Below are 18,530 nucleotides of genomic sequence, written 5' to 3'. Positions count from 1 at the left end.
GATCAGTATCATTCTCATTTGGCTGGAATTTAAAGCCTACAGAAGTATAAGTTTAAGCATGATTTCTCTTCAGTCTACAATATGTAATAAGTAATATTAGGGTCGAATTAGTACAGAGAAGCAGCTAGAAGGCCAATAGGGAATAAACACAGTACTCCAAATGATAGAAAAACGCTTTCTTTTAACATTTCCTGACTGTTAAAATTTTAATGGCAGGAGAATTAATAGCTGTTGGGTGCTGGCTATCTGTCAAACAATAGCTCAGGCTCATTTGTCATGGTCAGTGTCTCATTGAATCCTCACCCCAACTCTAGGAAAAAAGTATTGTCAACCCATTTTACAGATGATGAAGCTGATATTTAGAAAGATCAAATAACTTATCGCAGGCCCTGCATCCAGTGGGCCCCAGGACTATGATACAAACTCAGGTCTGTCTGAACCGCAAATCCTTCTTTGATTTCACAACGACATCCCCTGCTTTGCACATCTGACATCTTGGCAAATCTCATTTTTTCCCCTTGACCATCATGTCATTTTGATATGAATTCCACTTTGCAAATAGATGATAGAATTAATCTTTTTGGTGGCTTTATTTCAGGAATTACAGTTTGAGAGACTGACCCGAGAGCTGGAGGCAGAACGCCAGATCGTCGCCAGCCAACTGGAGCGATGCAAGCTTGGATCGGAGACGGGCAGTATGAGCAGCATCAGGTACCGGGCAGAATGCCTCCTTACACTTCTGTGCTTGGAGCTGCCGGGGAAAGTAAACTGCGGTGTTTATCTTCTCCTTACAAACCTGGCAGGGGAATTGGACCATTCAGTGAGACGTTGGAAGGGAATTGTAACCAATCTGATTTAAGATGTTCCAAAGGTGTCCGAAATGGCCTGATTTGTACTTTTTACAAAATTAGCACCGCCCCGAATGCAAATTATGCATAATTTTACACAAAGGAAGGCTTTGCATTGAGTCAACTCTCTGGAAATCAGGAGATGACATATCGCAGTCTCTCAGTTTGGTTTTTGTTTTGTTTTGTTTTTTGTTTTTTTTGTTTTTTACTGATCCAGAGTGGCCGGTTCCTGAAGTGAGAGAACATTTCAGTGTAGCCTCTATTGTTTGCTAACATGTGATGCTAAGTTACAAAATCGCACCTCAGATATCAACCACACATGCAATGCTCCTGTGTAAAAATATTTCAAATTCATAGGTAGAATAATTGTTCAATTAGGGGTTCGTGTGAGGTTCTGAAATGTTTAAAAACAAAACATAGTCACTTGACCATGAAATAAATTATCCACCGTAGGGCCATGTTTTCATGTTTAAAAATATGTGTGTGTATGTGTGTGTGTGTATGAATATGAGTATGTGATGTGTGTGTGTGTGAAAGAAACAAAGTTCTATAAGACAGCTTTCATCTCTCAGTAATGCACTGTACTTTCCTGTTACCTTGTGCTACAATGTGTTTTTGAGATTCTGCATTTTTAGGGAGGTGTCTTCATTAAGGAAACAATTCCTGTGGCAAGTCCACACCAACATTATAGTGACTTAATACAGAGCTGCTTGTGTCTCATTCATGCAACAGGTAGAGGCAGTGGGTGCTAGTCAGGGGGCTGCTTCTCTGCTTTCCTACAATTTAAAGGACCCAGCGTTCTCTCTTGAGAGTCTGCCATCCCCTATGACCTCATTGTCAATTGCATTGTCAATTGCATCACTGCCCACAATCCATTGGTGAAAACCAATCTCGTGGCCTCTCATAGAGGGAAGTTGGGCAGGATTCCTCCTCCTGGTGCCTACAGCCACTCTGCTCAGATAGGAGTGTGAGTCTGGTGATCTCTTAGCCACCTGCTGTGACAAAAGAATTAAAACGTCCTTGTTTCTATTGCTCTAAAATATTTTATCCTTGTAAGAGTACATTTGTAGTCAGAATGTTTCCTGTTCGAGTCATTTGCTATCAGTCTTTTAACATTGTTCTTTTTTGTTGTTGTTTAACAATGGTAAATCTACATGGATATCATTGTACTCTTGTTAGACTAGTTTACTTGGATGGAATATCATTTTCTATTGCAAAACATTATCTTGGGCCTGTGGGAGCATAGCCACCTCTGCATCAAAGTACCTAGGTTATAAGTAGCTGCAAATAGGTACATTGTGATTCCTCAAACAGACTTGCCAAACACCCAAATTAACCAAAGCAGAATGGACCCAAAAAGAAAAGTGAATTGTGTTTACTTGAAATTGTTTTCAGAAGGTTGAGTGGTTGAAGATGGTGAGACTAAGGTAAGAAGAAAAATAATGTTTATAAACCTGTATTTGATACAGTATATGTGGTTGTACATATTTGAAGAGCTTTTTTTTTTCCTTCTTCAAATTTTTATTTAAATTCTAGTTAGTTAACATATAGTGGAATACTGCCTTCAGGAGTAGAATTCAGTGATTCATCACTTACATATAACACCCAGTGCTCATCACAAGTGCCCTCCCTCACTATATGTTGGCTAATTGAACATACATTTTTTTTTTGAAGAAAAAGTATTAATAATTTGTAATAACCAAATTGCAGCTACATTTTGGAACAAAAACTGTGCAAATCGTGTCTTGAATTCTTTTGTACTCCAAGGCACAGATTATACATCTTTCCCCCCCCCGAATCTTTTTTTTATTTGAAGAGCTTTTCGTTAAAGGTGGGTCTTTTTTTCTACTTCCTGAGAAGCTAAGACTGTCAGGTTCCCAGGTCCATACACACCGCTGAATTGACATCTGTTTTAGTTTGAAACTCATTGATTCACTATTGGTCAGATTACCTTTTCAATTCGTATTTCTGCCTTTCTATGTGATATTTTTGCATACTGGACATCTTTTATTTCATTTCATCCCCCCACCAGCCCCAGATAGGCACAGGTCTAGTGGACCATGTTGTATCCCGTGCCTCAATTCCCAGCTTCTGATTGGATCAGAAACAGATAATCTGATTCCTTCAGTGGCCAACCTGTAAGAAATCAGTCTTACTCTTGAGAATGTGAAGTAAGTGGCCCCAAATCGGTGACATCTGATGGGAGGTAGTGGGGGATGGTGGCTGTGTGGGTTATGAGCCAGTGGAGGGATCTGTGGTGACAGAAAGTAGTCCCACAGAGAGACCATATTGTTCCTGAAAGGCAAACAAACGTTTCAGAGGTTGCATCAATGAGACTACATTTCCAATTCCTAAAAACTTTCTGCCTCCCTCATTTGATTTGATTGAATTGATTTCTTTTCTTAGGTCCAAGGTAGCTTGAATGGAACACCTGTTGAAATACCGAAGTAGACAGAAAAATTATCCCCTGACAACTTTTGATACTTTATACTATATCCTGTATCCCTGGCTCTAAGCCCATGATACACAATCAATAATCCTGTGTAAAAAATGTATTAAATGGTAGTGTTAAGTGCAGATGACACTACCTAATTATTTCTCCTTGCCAGATAGCTATGTAATGTCAGTTTTCGTTAAGCCTGATTATTTTGTATATTGGAAATCTCTAATGTATGAATCTGCACTTGAATATTTACTGACAATTCACTGGGGGAAAGTCTAATATATAACTTCCACTGTTCCTTTTTATCATAACCTAGTTGTTAGCTCAGCTTCAGAAAAGCTCCTTTGGAAATTCAAGTCTTTATTAAGCACAATAGACTAACCTAGTTAGCACATCAAAAAGAATATTTTTTTTTAAATTTAAAAATAGAATATAAACAATTTGTTTTAAAAAGGAGAACAGGTAAAGAAGTCTTTGATAATTTAGATGTTGTTTCCTACTTCTTAGGGATACTAGGGAGGGGTAAGAGAATTTCTTAGAGGAAATGAAACAAAATCAAGTATCTTTCAGGCTTTTTATGTAAGTGGTAAAAATGACTAGTAAATACAGTTTGGTATTTTCCTGCCTTTTATTGATGATAGGAAATTCTCCATCTGATTCCTAAGACCTTCTTCCTGCTCATCACGTTGATAGTTGAAACTCTTTGAAAAACTTTTATTAGTATGCATTCGTACCATTCAACATTATAGTAGTCAATCGAAGGATGCAGGAGAACACTGAGAAGTTAGAGAAGGGGAGGCTGGAGCTAATCTGTTGTTAGAGCTCGTCAGCTCCTGCTTCTAGGCAGCCAGGGCATAAGTAGCTACAGATAGGAACATGGTGATCTCTCCAACACTTCACAGACTTTGCTAACCATCCACATGGGTACCGAAGCTTCCAGAATTCAGATCAATGAGCAGTTAAGTGTTATTATTCTTCTACAGAGGAATTATTGCTGCTTCTTACTGCAACTACAGATCCATCATGTGTGTACCTTATATCCTTCCTGTCTTGACTTTCCTCACTGTTTCCAGCCCAATCCTTTCCTAGCTGTTGGAACCTGCTCTCTTCCCATGAGAGTTTGGTTCCATCCTTTCTCCCTGATTCCCCAGAACCAGCCAGACCTGAGTCAGGAACATTACTTGTACAGATGATACCCTTTATTTGGGGTCATGATCAGATCCCCTTTGCTAGTAGCTTACTCTCACCCCCTGGCCAGCTGTGATTACTTGGCTCATGCCCATCCTTCGGGTCACGGCCTGTCAGTGATCTTGGTCTGGCAGCCCTATGAGCCATCCATTCCCTATGAGGCTGGGGGCCATGCATTGCTCTTCTCAGTCCCATGGTCTAGGGACTTGCATATACCTATGCCCTTGCCGTATTCTCCACAGGCTGTAGTAACAACATTCTAGCGCATCCTTCTGCCTGCGGTCTGCCCAAGTCTGTCCCTCATGTGGGGTGTGATTGAGCTGCTTAATACATAGATCAGAACCATGTCCCTGAAGGACTCTCTCCCACTTCCAGAAACACACCAGTCTTTCCCATATCAGGGCTCTGACCATGTTATCCCTTCTATCTAGAATGTCTTCCTTCTTTCACCTGGTCACCTCCTCCTGTGGAAACAGTTACCCAGTGAGGGCTCACATCCTTCTAAATGTCTTCTTGATCAGTCCATATTGGCCCAGTTGTCCCCTATTTGGGGGTCATTAGAACTTATCAAAGCACTGGGAATGAGACTGTATTGACCCTTCTAGGAGTTCCCTGCCACAGAATGTTTAACCTTCACTCGAAGAATGTGTGGGGATTTTCTTGAGTACTACTGAAAATTTAAGACATCAAAATAGATGATTAATCATATTCCTGATTCCCATGGGCAGCAAGAATATGACGGGGGAGATCTTGAGCTCAAATCACAGTTGGACCTATGTTATGGACTCTTAGAAACCTGACTGTCGGAAACCATGATGATGATGATGGTGGTGATGATTTACAATGATCTAGAGCTCAGAAACAAAGTAAGTCAAAAATCCAAAGCTAGATAGATTTGACATGTAAGAAATTCTCCACTGCTGGCTTTAAAGATGGAAGAGCTATTTGACTGGCAATGCTCATGACTTCTAGGTGCTAAGAATGATCCATGACTGACAGCATCAAGAAGAGGATCTCAGTGCTAAAACCAAAAGGAATCAAATTCAGCTCATAGCTTGAATGAACTTGAAGCAGATTACTCCCTAGAACCTCAGCAAAGGAAAGTGTCCCAGCAGAAACTTGTATGACCCTGAACAGAGAACCCAACCATGCCACACACCTGAATTTTACAAAACTTACAAAAATGTTAGCTAAAAAATAGACATTGTTTTAAGCTGCTTAGTTGGGGATAATCAGTTATACAGTAATTGAAAAATATACAAGGCCTTTCAAGTGGTTGTGCTACATGTATATTACAATAAGCTGAATTATGAATGTTTTTAGAAAAAATAAGTCTTATTCTGTGCCTCTCAGTATTTCATTCAAAAGTTTAATGTGTATAGCCCATTTTATTTTAATTTTTTTTTGCATACATGTATGCGTTTGGATTCACCTGTGAAAATAATCTGTGGCTTTGATTCTAAGAAGTAGAGGTGTTTGAATGTGGGGTCATTATTTACTGTGGATTAGGACTCCCAAATAAACCAATCATCGTTAGCCTCACCATTTTCATAATCTAGATACCCAAGACTCTGATTGGAGTTATGTAAATGTAAAAAGACAGAATGTCATACATATAAAAATTGCTTGCTCCATATGAGAAGATGCTCTTTCTTCCCCATAGATGAACTTTTGAATTTCTTGCAAACAAGTTTTCACGAAAGCCTGCCATTTTTTGGAGAGTAGATGCAAAAGGAATTAATGTTGTACATGTTACCAAAGGTCATTCTCTTTATTAACTAACTCCTGTGAGCTGAAATGCCAACAATTCTATAAATGGAGTCTAAAAATCTTGTCCACACTTACAGAGAAGTCAGGCTTATTTTAGAGAAAATGCTGATTTCTGGTTAAATTAGTTAGAAGTGAAGAAACATTAGTCAAGTAGTCACATACCTTTTGTCAGAATGAAATGTATTTATTTAAAAGCATGATCCCTGAACTTTCTTAAGGAAATAAATCATATATGAATATAATTATAAGCAAAATGTGCATTTTTTTGTTATCCTGCAGGATATGATATTTAAATAAGTCATTCCATTTATAGTTTTAAGATAAGGAAGGAATAAATTTGCCAAAATATTTCATTTTGGAAAGCATATAGCTTAAATAATTAAATAATTACTTCAAAATGTTTTTCAAATGAATTTTTTTATTATGTAGATATTTCTACATATACACATATTCCCAAAGGAAGTCATTTAGCCCAACATAAAAATCACTCAAAGCCAGAGGTTTCTAGATTCTTAACACTGGTGAATACATGTTTGCTAGCAGGGGGGAAAATAATAATATTGAATCACTTTTAAGTGTTTTTTGTAGAATTTTATTTTTTCATTAAATACCATTTGTGTTAGTTTCCATACTAGGAAATAAGCATTTCTCACGTGGCTGAAGTACCACACCTCCAATAAAGTCTGGCGATTTATTTGAACAGGACATTTAATTTATTGAGTTGGTAATCAGAATTAGCATTTCAGTGGTATTTTCTAATTTTTTAGAATGTCTTCCTCATATGAAAAGAGAAAAAAAATACAGGGACTATAGACATATTTTTGAGGTTTTTCTTTTTCATTGGTAATTTCTTAAAAACAAAAAAAAAGTATTTTTCTGTTTCCTTCCAAACTAAATTCCAGAGCAGAAATCTACCTCGAAAATGCTCCCAATTTTCTCAAGTTCCTTTGTGAACCCTGTACTTTTCTTAATCCTTGTACTACCATCCTTCCCCTTAACCTATTTTTTCCCCAATTTCCTAGCCTTGCCTTTTAATGCTAACATTATTCCTTTAGGATTTCCTATTATAGTCTCTTCCCCCCCCCCAAATAAATTAAGAAGAATATTCTAGACCACTTTCTGTGCCCTCAGGAATCACCTCCATGCAGTACCATCACATTTCTGCTCAGGTCTCTACTCCAGAAAGGGCAGAACATTTACAGTTGTTGCTGGTTTAACGGGGAAGCACTTACCCCTCTTTTTCTCTTGTTGGCAGCCCTCTGAGCCTTTCCCATTCTTGCCTAGAGTCCAAGTTCACTATGCTGAGCCACCTCCAGACAGTCCCCAGTGTCCTGTGAATTCCTGATCCTGTACGACAATTTACAAGGTGAATTAAAGCTACTGCCTCCTCCTCACCTGCACTGAGACTTTGCTGAGCCTTCTCAGCCACGAGAAGTAGAAGGAGGTGCTGTTCTTCCTCGTTCCTCCACTAGCCTCTAAATAATTCCTGAAGGGCAAGGGCTGGGAGGATATGCCAAGGCCTTGGCCAGCACGTCTAACCGGTCAGTCAATACTGAATGAAGAAGTGAATGAGAGGATATGTAGTATTTCTCTTACTGTTCTTATTTTCATTGCTCTTGTTTTGGAAAAATCATCAGTCTTATTAATCTGTAAGGATTTCTATTTCTGTATATTCCAAAATACACACACACACACACACACACACATCAAATGGTTTATATTATTCTGACCGTACCAGATCAGAATATCACATTTCAGTATTCATTCTAGCTGGTTTTCACATTAAAATAGTACGCTGTACTCTAGGGCCTTTGGGTTTGATGTACTCTATGCATGGTGTTAGGGTTGACTTAGTCTCATGCTTTTACTCTGATCTCAGGAAGATGATGGTAACAGTGATAACTTTAATAATATTAATGGTAGTATTTGTTGAGCAGTTTTTATAGACCAGGCATGGAAATGATTTACATAGATGATGCTATTTACTTTGAGTTAAACCTATGAGGTAAGTCTTATGATATCTTTTTGTAAATAACAACACTGAGATTCAGAGAGGGAAATTCACTTTCCCAACATCCAATAGCCAGGACCAGACACTGATTTTTGAACCCAGGTATCTTTACTCCCCAAGTACACATGTTAATACACCTCACTGTTATTCAGTCTTAAATTATGTTATGAATTATGCATGTTGTAAATAACTATCTAAATGTCTCCAGTCCATTTCATCCTAGGGATACAAACATTTTGGACTGATTTTGTGCTTATTTTTTCTCTACCCCCCACCCCCACCCCCGTGATTACAGCTATTTTGAATTCGTTCATCTGAATATATTTTTGAGATTCATTCTTACACAAATGAGGTAAAGAGTGTTAATCGTATATGTTATTATTGCTTTTAATTATATCCAGACTGTTTAGCATTCTCTTGCAAATTGCCAATGGACAAATTATACTAATATTTATGTTTATAAAATGCTAGTTATATTGTCTTAGTCTTTCCGGCTGCTCTAACAGAATACTATAGATTGAGTAGCTTATAAACACCATAAATTTATTTCTCATGCTTCTGGAGGCTGGGAAATCCAAGGTCAAGGGCACTAGCAAATTTGGTATCTGATGAGGACCTGCTTGTTGGTTCATAGCTTTCTTTGTGCTGTGTCCTCACTTGGCAGCAGGGGTGGGGGGGCTCTCTGAGGCCTCCTTTATAAAGACATGAATTCCATTCATGAAAGCTCCACCCCATAACCTAATCACATCCCAGAGGCCCCACCTCCAAATACCATCACAGCGAGGATTAGATTTCAACATATAACATGAAATTGGGAGGGACATGAACATTCAGTCTATAGCACACACTAAACACGGTTTTCTAGATTTCTGTGGGATAACAAATAGCCGGCTATCCTGAGGATTTAATAGAAACGGTTCCGTACATAATATTTATAATTATTTACTATATTTCTTATAGCAACTACCATATTTAACACTTTTGAATCAGTTTTGAAGCCTGACTTCTTTCCAAAATGACATATCAAAAAATGAATATTTATTTTACATCTAAAAACAATATCCCAGGAGTGCCTGGGTGGCTCAGTTCGTTAAGCATCTGCCTTCGGATTAGGTCATGATCCCAGGGTTCCGGGGTCCTGGGATCCTTGGATTGGGCTCCCTGCTCAGTGGAGACTCTGCTTCTGCCTCTCCCTCTGCCCTTCCCCTTCTCTCTCTTTCTCTCTCTCAATAAATAAAGTCTTTAAAAACAAGAACAATATACCAAATTTTATTTAGAGGTTTTGCATTGTAAAAGATATTTTGGGAAAAAGAATTAATTTTAAAATTTAATATTCTGATTGGTATAGAACTGGAACTATTTATAAATTTAGTCTAGAATATTCTTTGTATTTTCTATCATCCTTAGCATTTTTTTAACTCATGAATCTGAAAGGTGAAATTGGTAGTTTCATAGTTTAGAGCTAAATTTCATCATTGTGTTTTTAGATACTGCCTAGGTTTGCTAATTTCTTTGAATTTCATGTTTTTAAAAATCTACAATACTGGGGCTAACGCTTTTCGGTAGTTTTGCGAAGGTTAATGAGAAATGTAAGTAAATGAGAAATGTAAGTAAAACAGCATCACTTCGCACATTGTTACTAGCAAATCCTATATATTTTCCCTTCTTGATGAATAAGCAGGTACATTTTTTTGTTGAGTCTCTTTCCTAATTCTTCTACCAAAGCTAGTAGAATGTTCCTCGCACTATAGGCTAAAGCAATGTGTCAGGCTAGCACCACATTTGTCTCCTTCATTTCATAGACTAGACAGCCACACAGAGATTGACATGATGGAGTGGAAGAAACCTTTCACACGGCGCACTTACTACGTCTCTGCACCTAGTGCTGGAGCTGGGGCTGAGACTTTGGATATTGTTTGGCTGTAAAATGAAGAGCAATAATGCAGTGATTACACGTGGGACAGGAAATGTTCAATAAATTAAGATCTAGAAGCCAGTGACTCTTTGAATGGATATTTTTCAGACAGGGAGCAGCGAGAGATGAATGCATTGACCAAAATGTGCAAGCTGAGTACTTTCTCTGGTTGTGTAAATATGATGAGAAGTAGGAGGGCCTGTTGATGAAGGTATTGGTGTGTCCTTCTACCTTTGCTCAGATGCTGTGTTCAAGAGCTTTTACCAACGTTTTTTATATTTATATTGGTTTATGCTCTTTTCAGAGGATTGGAAACCAATGATATTTCAGGTGACAAAACAACAATGCACATTTGATTCACTTAAGAAGAAGGAAGGTCAGTGGTCATCACTGGGATGGCAGCAGCTCGCTGCACACCATGAACATTGTATGTTCAGATTTTTAGGATGGAAAGGCAGTGGAGAGATAGCAGGAAAAGAGTTGTAGTGTGTGTGAGGAGATCGATGGTCTTGGCACCAACACACTCAAGAGTTGCCTCAGAGAAAGTCGTTTGGCTTTTCTGGGCCTCCGTTTCCTCACCTGTGAAATAGGGAACATTGAGTTTGTTCCTCCTCTTCACTCTTGTGCTCTTCATCTCATTGGCACTTTCATTGTGGGTGGTGAGTCACATCGGACTATTTTAAGATGGTAACATTATGTGAAATTGGATAACAAATCTAATTAAGTAATGAGGATAGCAAGATGTTACCAGATAGACTTGGTGCTTCAGAGGAAGGCAGATAGATGTCTGTATGTTCATCTAAATAGTTTTTTCATTATAAGAATTTCCAGTTAGGCCAAGGCATTGATTTTATATTTGGGAAAGCACAGTCTAAAAGAAATGTGTCCGTATGTAATGTATAAACTGCCTCAGATGCTCTCGATGTTTTCTAGTTTGGCTAAAACCTGGGGTGAAACTATGGAATTAGAACAGAGTGTCTCACACTGAGAGGGCATGGGGAGTGGGCCTTTTAAAAATAATCATTGGTCCCATGGAAAAAAGTACTTATGAGGTAATTCTAAGGGCCTAACAAGTTAGTAAGTGCTCCTTGTGCTTCAAATATGAGTAAGACAAGGCTCTTGGCCTCCAGGGGTTTACTCTCAAATACAAAGGCATATAAGCAGGTGAAACGTGATAAGATATGTTGGTGCTGTGACGAGAACCGGAGGTAGCAGTGGGGATAGTTTTACAGTGTAGGAAGAATGTGGAATGGTGTCTGGAAACAAAATCAGGTAAAGGCACTGGTCGGAGGTAAAGTGCGACATCAGAAAGTCAGGAGTGTGAACTTGGAATCCGTGTGGCTGGAGTAGTGAGGTCATGGCCTAGATGGGTGTTGGATGAGGATGCCAGACTGAATGACCATTCTGTGAGTGGTCGTATAGGTCAGGGTAGAGACTATAGGTTGAGTTGTCAGCATGGAAGACAGCTTTGTCCAAGGAAGTGATCGCATCATCTTTGGTTCTGCCAGCTGCATGGAGAACGGTTTGAAGCCTGTGGAGGCTGACGATAGCAGCACGAGTTAGAGATGACTTGTCCGGGAGATAAGTCACAAAACTTAATCCAAGGTCATGAGCACATATAGCAATGTCAGAGTTGGGAGGGTCTGGGGACTCACTTGTGTTGTCAAAGGAGACAGAATAGAATTGTGAAATTATTATTTATTTTTTTTTAAATGTAAACATTTGGTAGGCTAAACCAATGCTGAGCTTAGCTCCTATTGCGAGCACTGCCCATTTTCAACAAGGATTCTTTGATTTTTTTATTTCATGGACTGTGAATGTATTCTAATTCCCCTTTATCCAGGAGAAACTATCATAGAATTTTAAATTTAAGAGATTGCTGTGTTAGCAGTAGGCAGCAAAGATGTTGCCTATTTGTTGACAGTAAAGCTGCTTTCATAAGCCCCAGTCTTCTCAAACATCTGTGTGGTTAGTACCTCAAGAGCTGAGGAAGTTTAAAAATTGTTACACATTGTGGCTTAGTCTTATGCACTTATTTGAGAATGTAACTCTCAGCAAGATTTTATTGAAAAGATCTGTCTAAGGAATTGACTGCCATCTTTACTCAACATTTAGCAATTAACCTTTTCTCTCTAATGTGTGAGTGATGGGACCCACCTGTTGAGACTCTGTCATTTTTGACACTCTTCATTTACGGTAAAGAGTTTCATTCTGTCTTTTGAAACCCATGTGTTCCTGTCATATCGTAAATGCCCAATAAACATTGAAGCTCTCATTGAAGCAGGTGGCCTAGGGTGGTGGTTCACGCCATGGAGTTTGGAACCAGTAAGGTTTGGATTTGGATCTCAGCTCTGTCTATAGCGACCTGTGTGACATTGGAAATGTCCTCTAGACACTCCATGTCTCTATATGTAAACTGGGGAGAATAATACTTAGAAGTTTGTAGTAAGGATTAAATATGAAAATGTGTTTAAAGCAAATAGTGTAGTGTTTGTCACTGAACGAGTATTCAATATGTGAGGGCTCGTTCTCTTCTTATTAATTTATTAATTTACATAAGTATTGCAGTTACGACTCACGTGTCACATACACAAATAAGAAATGTCCTCGTTTTTATAGAGAAATGTTATTTGTTTATACCTTCTCTTCTTTTTCGTTTATTTAGGGGGCGATTATGATGATACCAAATTCACTGCAAACAGTATTCTAACAATTGTCAGTCTCTGCCAGGGAACACCACGGTAAAGTGATGTTCTTACATTAATGTGCGAGTGATATGTATGTGATAATATGACCATAATGCACTGAGATATCACACTGCTCAGGACGTAGCCTCATCACCATTGGAGACCGTATTTGCCTCAGGTGGACAGTTGCTCAAGGTCACTGTAATTTTAAGCACCTGTGTTCTACTATTTATGAACTTTGCTTAATACCTTTGTAACCTGGTACAAGAAGAGATGAAGGTGAGAATAGAAAAAATCCTTGATGTTACCTAAACACTGGAATTGTTAGCATTTTATTAAAGCATTGAGGGTCTTTAAGGGATTGTGGAAGCTAATGGTGTCCCTCTGAGACATGTGTCTGAAAGCTGAAATCTGTCTGTCTGGTTGCTAATTCAGAGAAGAATTGCCCATGGCCATGTGGGTAGGTTGCTAGAGTCAACAAAATAAGGACAACTGTATAGGGACATGAATTTGTGAAGTTGTCTGTTATGAAAGAATGGAGCTCACGATCTCATTCCATCCATCCATTCATCCATCCTTCCATTCATTACACATAAATTGTGGACCTAATGTATGTCACACAATGTAATAGACACTAAGAGTATAGCCCTGGATGAGGAGAGCAAATTGCCTGTTGTCGGATAGCCTCCCGTCTTCATACTGCCTGAAGGATGTAACTTTACTTGGGAGGGAGAATAACCAGATCATGCCTGGTTAAAATTGCTCTCCTTAGTGTCTGTAACAAAATGTGTATCAAACTCGCCTTTATGTGCGCGATCGACCGTTTAACACTAGGATAGCACAGCAAATGCAAGATCCATATTCAAGAGAGAGAATTAAGTTTGCTCGATTCTATTTAAGTTACTCTTTGGGGTGGGGGATGCAGAGGTGTATTTGAAGCTTAGGCCTGACCATTTCAAACCCTTATTATATTTGGATAATGAAATAGCATTCCAGAGGGAGAAAATTAATCAGAACTTCGTTTTGTGGCAATTCACAGAGTCAGAACAAAGGAATAATAAACTAATGGAGAAATAAAGCTCCATAGAATATTTTAAAGTTTTTAAATAAATATTAAAAACTTCAAAAAAGGGAATTTTAAGAAATAAGATATAAAGGAACTGGTAGTGTTTCTGTCAAGGGATTTGATTCGTCATTTTTCACAGAAGTTTTAACTTGGATTATTATTCCCAGGAAGAATTCTTTCATTTTCAGTGAGAAAAGTTAATAAAAAAAAAAAAACTAAATAAAACTCTGAGATGCTAATTGAGCACAATGATAAGATACTTCCAAATGGAAGTATTCTGTTAAAATGGACTGATGGCCTATTTTCAAATAGTTATCATTTATTTTATTTTTTTACAGATTTATTCATTTATTTGGTACAGAGAGAATGAGCATGTGTGAGCGGAGGGAGGGGCGGGGGGGGAGTTCCAGAGTAGACTACCCGTTGAGTGGGGAGCCCAACACAGGGCTTGATCCCAGAACCCTGAGATCATGGCCTGAGCTGAAATCAAGAGTCGGCCACTTAACCGACTGAGCCACCCAGGTGCCCGAAAAGTTACCGATTTATTAACAGAACTTTAGTTATGAAATGAAGTTTTTTGAGATTGTTATTGTTATACAGATATAATTTTCAGAAACAAATCTTATGTTTCAAGATAGTGGCATTTATGGGTATAATGAAATATATGATATATAGAACCAGAGAATATGTGGTATTTTTACGTGCACGATTTAAAGAATGCCGCAGCTCTCTCCTGAGGAAATAGAAACTGACCAGTAGTTGATGGAGACTCTTCTCGCCCCTTCTCTTATTACTTCTCTCTCTATCTCAGAGAGAAACACTTGACTGCATTTTGTGTTTAGTCATTCCCTTGGATTTCTTTATATTTTCCCATGATGCATCCAAATATGCAAAATGTTATTTGGCTTGCTTGTTTTTGATTCTTCCATAAGTATATTACCTATTTTTTGTAACTTGCCTTTTTTACTCAATCGTTGTTCAGATTTATCCCTGTTGATATGGGTGCTTGTGATTTATACTCTGTTTTCACTAATGCCTCCTAATTCATCATGTGAATATGCTGTAATTCATTTATCCTTTCTCTTAAGGAGAACATTGACAGGGTTTGCAAATTTTGCTTTTAGAAACATACGGCTTGGGACATAATTACATGGATTCCTAGTGTAGGGATGCAAGTGTTTCTCTCGGTCGTGCACAGAGAGCAGTGGGTGCTTGTAGGGTTTGAACATCTTCAAATCCCTCTGTACTGCCAAAGAGCTTTGAGAATTTACATTCCCATCAGCAACGAATGATCCATTGCTCCATTTACTCAGCAAAACTTGCTGTTTCCCAAGTTTTTCTTTGTCCTGCTGTTGCAGATGTGGTGGGTTTGAAGTTTGCATCTTCCTGACTTCTGCACTGATAGAACTTTTCTCACATTTATTAGCTGGACATGTTTATTCTTCCATTAAATGTATATCCGTGTCTTTTGTACATTCTTCTAATGGTGGTTTTCCTTTTTCTTAGTTACTGTAATTTTCAGTATATTCAGATATTCATCTTTTGTTAGTCAAATGTGTTACAACCAAGTTCTCCCAGATTGTATTTTTTCGCTTCCTTCTGGTGTCGTCTGGTGAACAGAAGGGCTTGCTTAGTGTAGTTAGTTTGATGACTGTGTTTTAGGATTCATGCTTTTTGGAATCTTGTTTAAGGAATCTTACCTGCTGAAGCAACATTAAAATAATTCCCTGTGTTTTATTTTAATAATTCTAAAGTTCTACCTTTTCACATGGAAGCCTTTAATTCGTTTGTAGCTGATTTTTTTTTGACATGACAGAAAGTAGAAATTTAATTTTCTTTTTTTCCATGTAAATAACTAATTGTCTCAATACCTGCTATTAAGTAGAATGTCATTTGTCCCATAACTTACTGTGTCATCTCTGTCATGTGTCAAATCTTCACATATGTATGGTCTACTTCTGGGAAGTTGGGGGAGAATTACAGCTGTATTATTTTGAGTCTTCCTGTCCGTGAACTTGCTGTCAATCCATTTTATTTACCGTCTTTCAATGACATTTATGCGTGTCTTCTTAAAGGCCTCACACTGTTCTTTATTTCATTCGTTCTTAGGCTCTTTAGAGTTTTTGTCGCTCTTGGAAATGTTATCTTTTTTATAGAGTGCATCTGCTAAGAATTTCTTTTTTATATGGAAGTGCAATTGATTTTTATATACTGATCGAATACTAAGAAAACTCGTTAAAGTCTTTTAAGTACTTCTGTAATTTGTTTGTAGATTCCTTGTGGGTTTTTATATGAGTAACCTGTGAAGATTACTGTATTTTGTCTTCCTTTAAAATCTTTTAACTTTCACTTTGTTTTGTTTTCTTTTTGTATTGGTAAAAAGTGGGGGAGAGTAGGCAGCCTTTTTTATTTGATGGGATTCCTTTAATTTCTATCACTATAAGAACCGCTGCAGGGTTTTTTTTTTTTAAATAACAACTTTATTGAAATATAACCCATATTCCATTCAGTTCACTCATTGGAAGTGTAAGATTTCATGGCTTTAGGATATTTATAGTCTTGCAACCATTGCCACAATCAGTTTTCAAACGTTTTCATCACCCCCGAAAGCTCCCCAGCTTTACAAATTTCTGGACATGCCATATAAATGGAATCATCCAATATGAAATCTTTTACAATTGGCACTTTTAGTTAGCGTAATACTGTCAGAGTCTATCTATGCTGTACCATGTATCAGTACTTCATTTTTTTTATTGCCCAAGAAGAGTCGGTTGTGTGGATATTACACATTTTCTTCATTAATCAGTTGTTGGACATTTAAATCACGTCCTTTTGGGTATATTACAAATGGTGCTGCTATGAACATTCATGTACAAGTTTTTAGGTGCACGTATGTTTTTTAAACTTCTCTTAGGTATATAGCTATGAATGAAATTGCTGTGTTCTTCTGTTTAATGTAGTTTTTTTAATAGACTCATTTTATCTATCTAAGTTCATTCCTTTTCATTCCTAATTTGCTAAGTGTTTCGTTGTAAAGAACTATTAAGTTTTAACTGTTATGGTTACCAATACTGCATTCCTTTTTGTTGCTGAGTATTATCCCTTTGTATGAATATGTCACCATTTGTGTATTCATTCACCTGTTGCTGAAGATTGGGATTGTTTATAGTTTTTGCTATTTACAAATGAAGCTGCTATGAACAATTCTTATATACAAGTCTTTATATGACATATACTTTCTTTTCATTTAGAGAAATTCATGTAGAATGGCTGGGTCCTATAGCAGATAAATATTTTACTTTTCAAGAGAATGCCAAACTATTTCCAGAGTAGTTGTTCTGTTTCTAATCCTATCAACAACATATGAGAGTTCTATTACTCTATTTCTGATATGCTAATTTAAGCTGTATTATCACTTCTGTAAGTTCAGTTTGTCCTTACTTAGATTTGTCTTGGAATACTGGATGATCTCTTCTACGTATTAGTTGCAAAGTCCCCTTTATATCTTTAAACATATTAAACATTCTTGCTTTTATATTCTGAGTCTGACAATTCCATTATCTTCATTCTTTGTGAATTGTATTCTGCTTAGTGTTTCCCATGAATCTGGCTCACGGGGACTTATTTTCTCTTGTGTTTGATTCTTCTGACTGTGGGTTTATGTTCCCGGCAGCTCCTATGTGTGAATTATTTAAAGTCTGAGGTTAAAGTGTGGTCTTCCGAGGAAGGTGTGTCATTTCTTCTGCCAAGTGTGGGAACCCCTACTGACATAAGACCACCTCAAACCAAATTATCGCCCTGGGTTTGGGGAGAGCATCATACGTAATAAAAACACAGCATTAAACACCTGTGAGTGAAGATGCTTCTGTTTTGTAATGCTCACCGTTCTTTATGTTTAGATTGAGCTGATCAAACATGCGCGCCATACTTGTTTTGATAGCTTCATTCCAACCTGTGGCTTTAAATCGCAGTGGTTGACATCGTCCATCGTTTTATCAGTGCATGAGCAAAACACAACAAACTAAAACAAAGCAAGATGGGACAATAACAAATCCTCAGCCTCTTTAGTTATTACAAGCATGAATTGTACAAGTAATAGAGGGCTGGATTTTAGTTGTAAGTATTCAGTTAAAAGAAATACCTTCTGCCCGAAACCCCATTGGCCTGTTTTGTCTTCTTTACATCAGAGAAAGCTTATCTATGTGGAGAACACTTACCTTGAGTGGAAAGCCCATCTCATCATCTTTCTCATCAACTCCTTTATATTTCAACGTAAAGAAGCATTTTTACAAGCCTGGAATGTGTACAGGCTTAATCTACATAGAAAAGGAAAAGAGGACCCTGCCCATTTGGGGCTGTCACTGAATAGTTTCCAAAGTTAGACCTGAAGAGAACTCAGTGATTCTGACAGCAGTTGACTGTATAGTCTCATCGGCAAAAGGTGATTCCCCTTACTCGCAGTACCTGCTTGTAGCCCCAGAGCACAGGGGAGGTGTGTGTCTATTTATCAAGTTCTGCAGGTGCCAGATAATTACGTGTCTTGCTTATCCTGAATTTCGATGTGAAAATCCAATGTTCATAAATGAGAGTGCTGGAATTCAG

General features: G+C 37.8%; 1 protein-coding gene across 1 annotated transcript in view; it reads left to right on the top strand.

Moving 5' to 3' along the window:
* The window catches only part of CTNND2 (catenin delta 2), an 885,151-nt gene that overhangs the window by 325,721 nt on the left and 540,900 nt on the right, over window positions 1-18,530 (top strand). The window contains exon 3 of the mRNA XM_044386968.3: window positions 599-711. Within this exon, the coding sequence (XP_044242903.3) occupies window positions 599-711 (113 nt within the window). The remainder of the gene's footprint in view (window positions 1-598; window positions 712-18,530) is intronic.

The sequence above is a fragment of the Ursus arctos genome, unplaced genomic scaffold (assembly GCF_023065955.2).
Source record: "Ursus arctos isolate Adak ecotype North America unplaced genomic scaffold, UrsArc2.0 scaffold_15, whole genome shotgun sequence".
Lineage (NCBI taxonomy): Eukaryota > Metazoa > Chordata > Mammalia > Carnivora > Ursidae > Ursus > Ursus arctos.
This window is presented reverse-complemented; position numbering and strand designations above follow the sequence as displayed.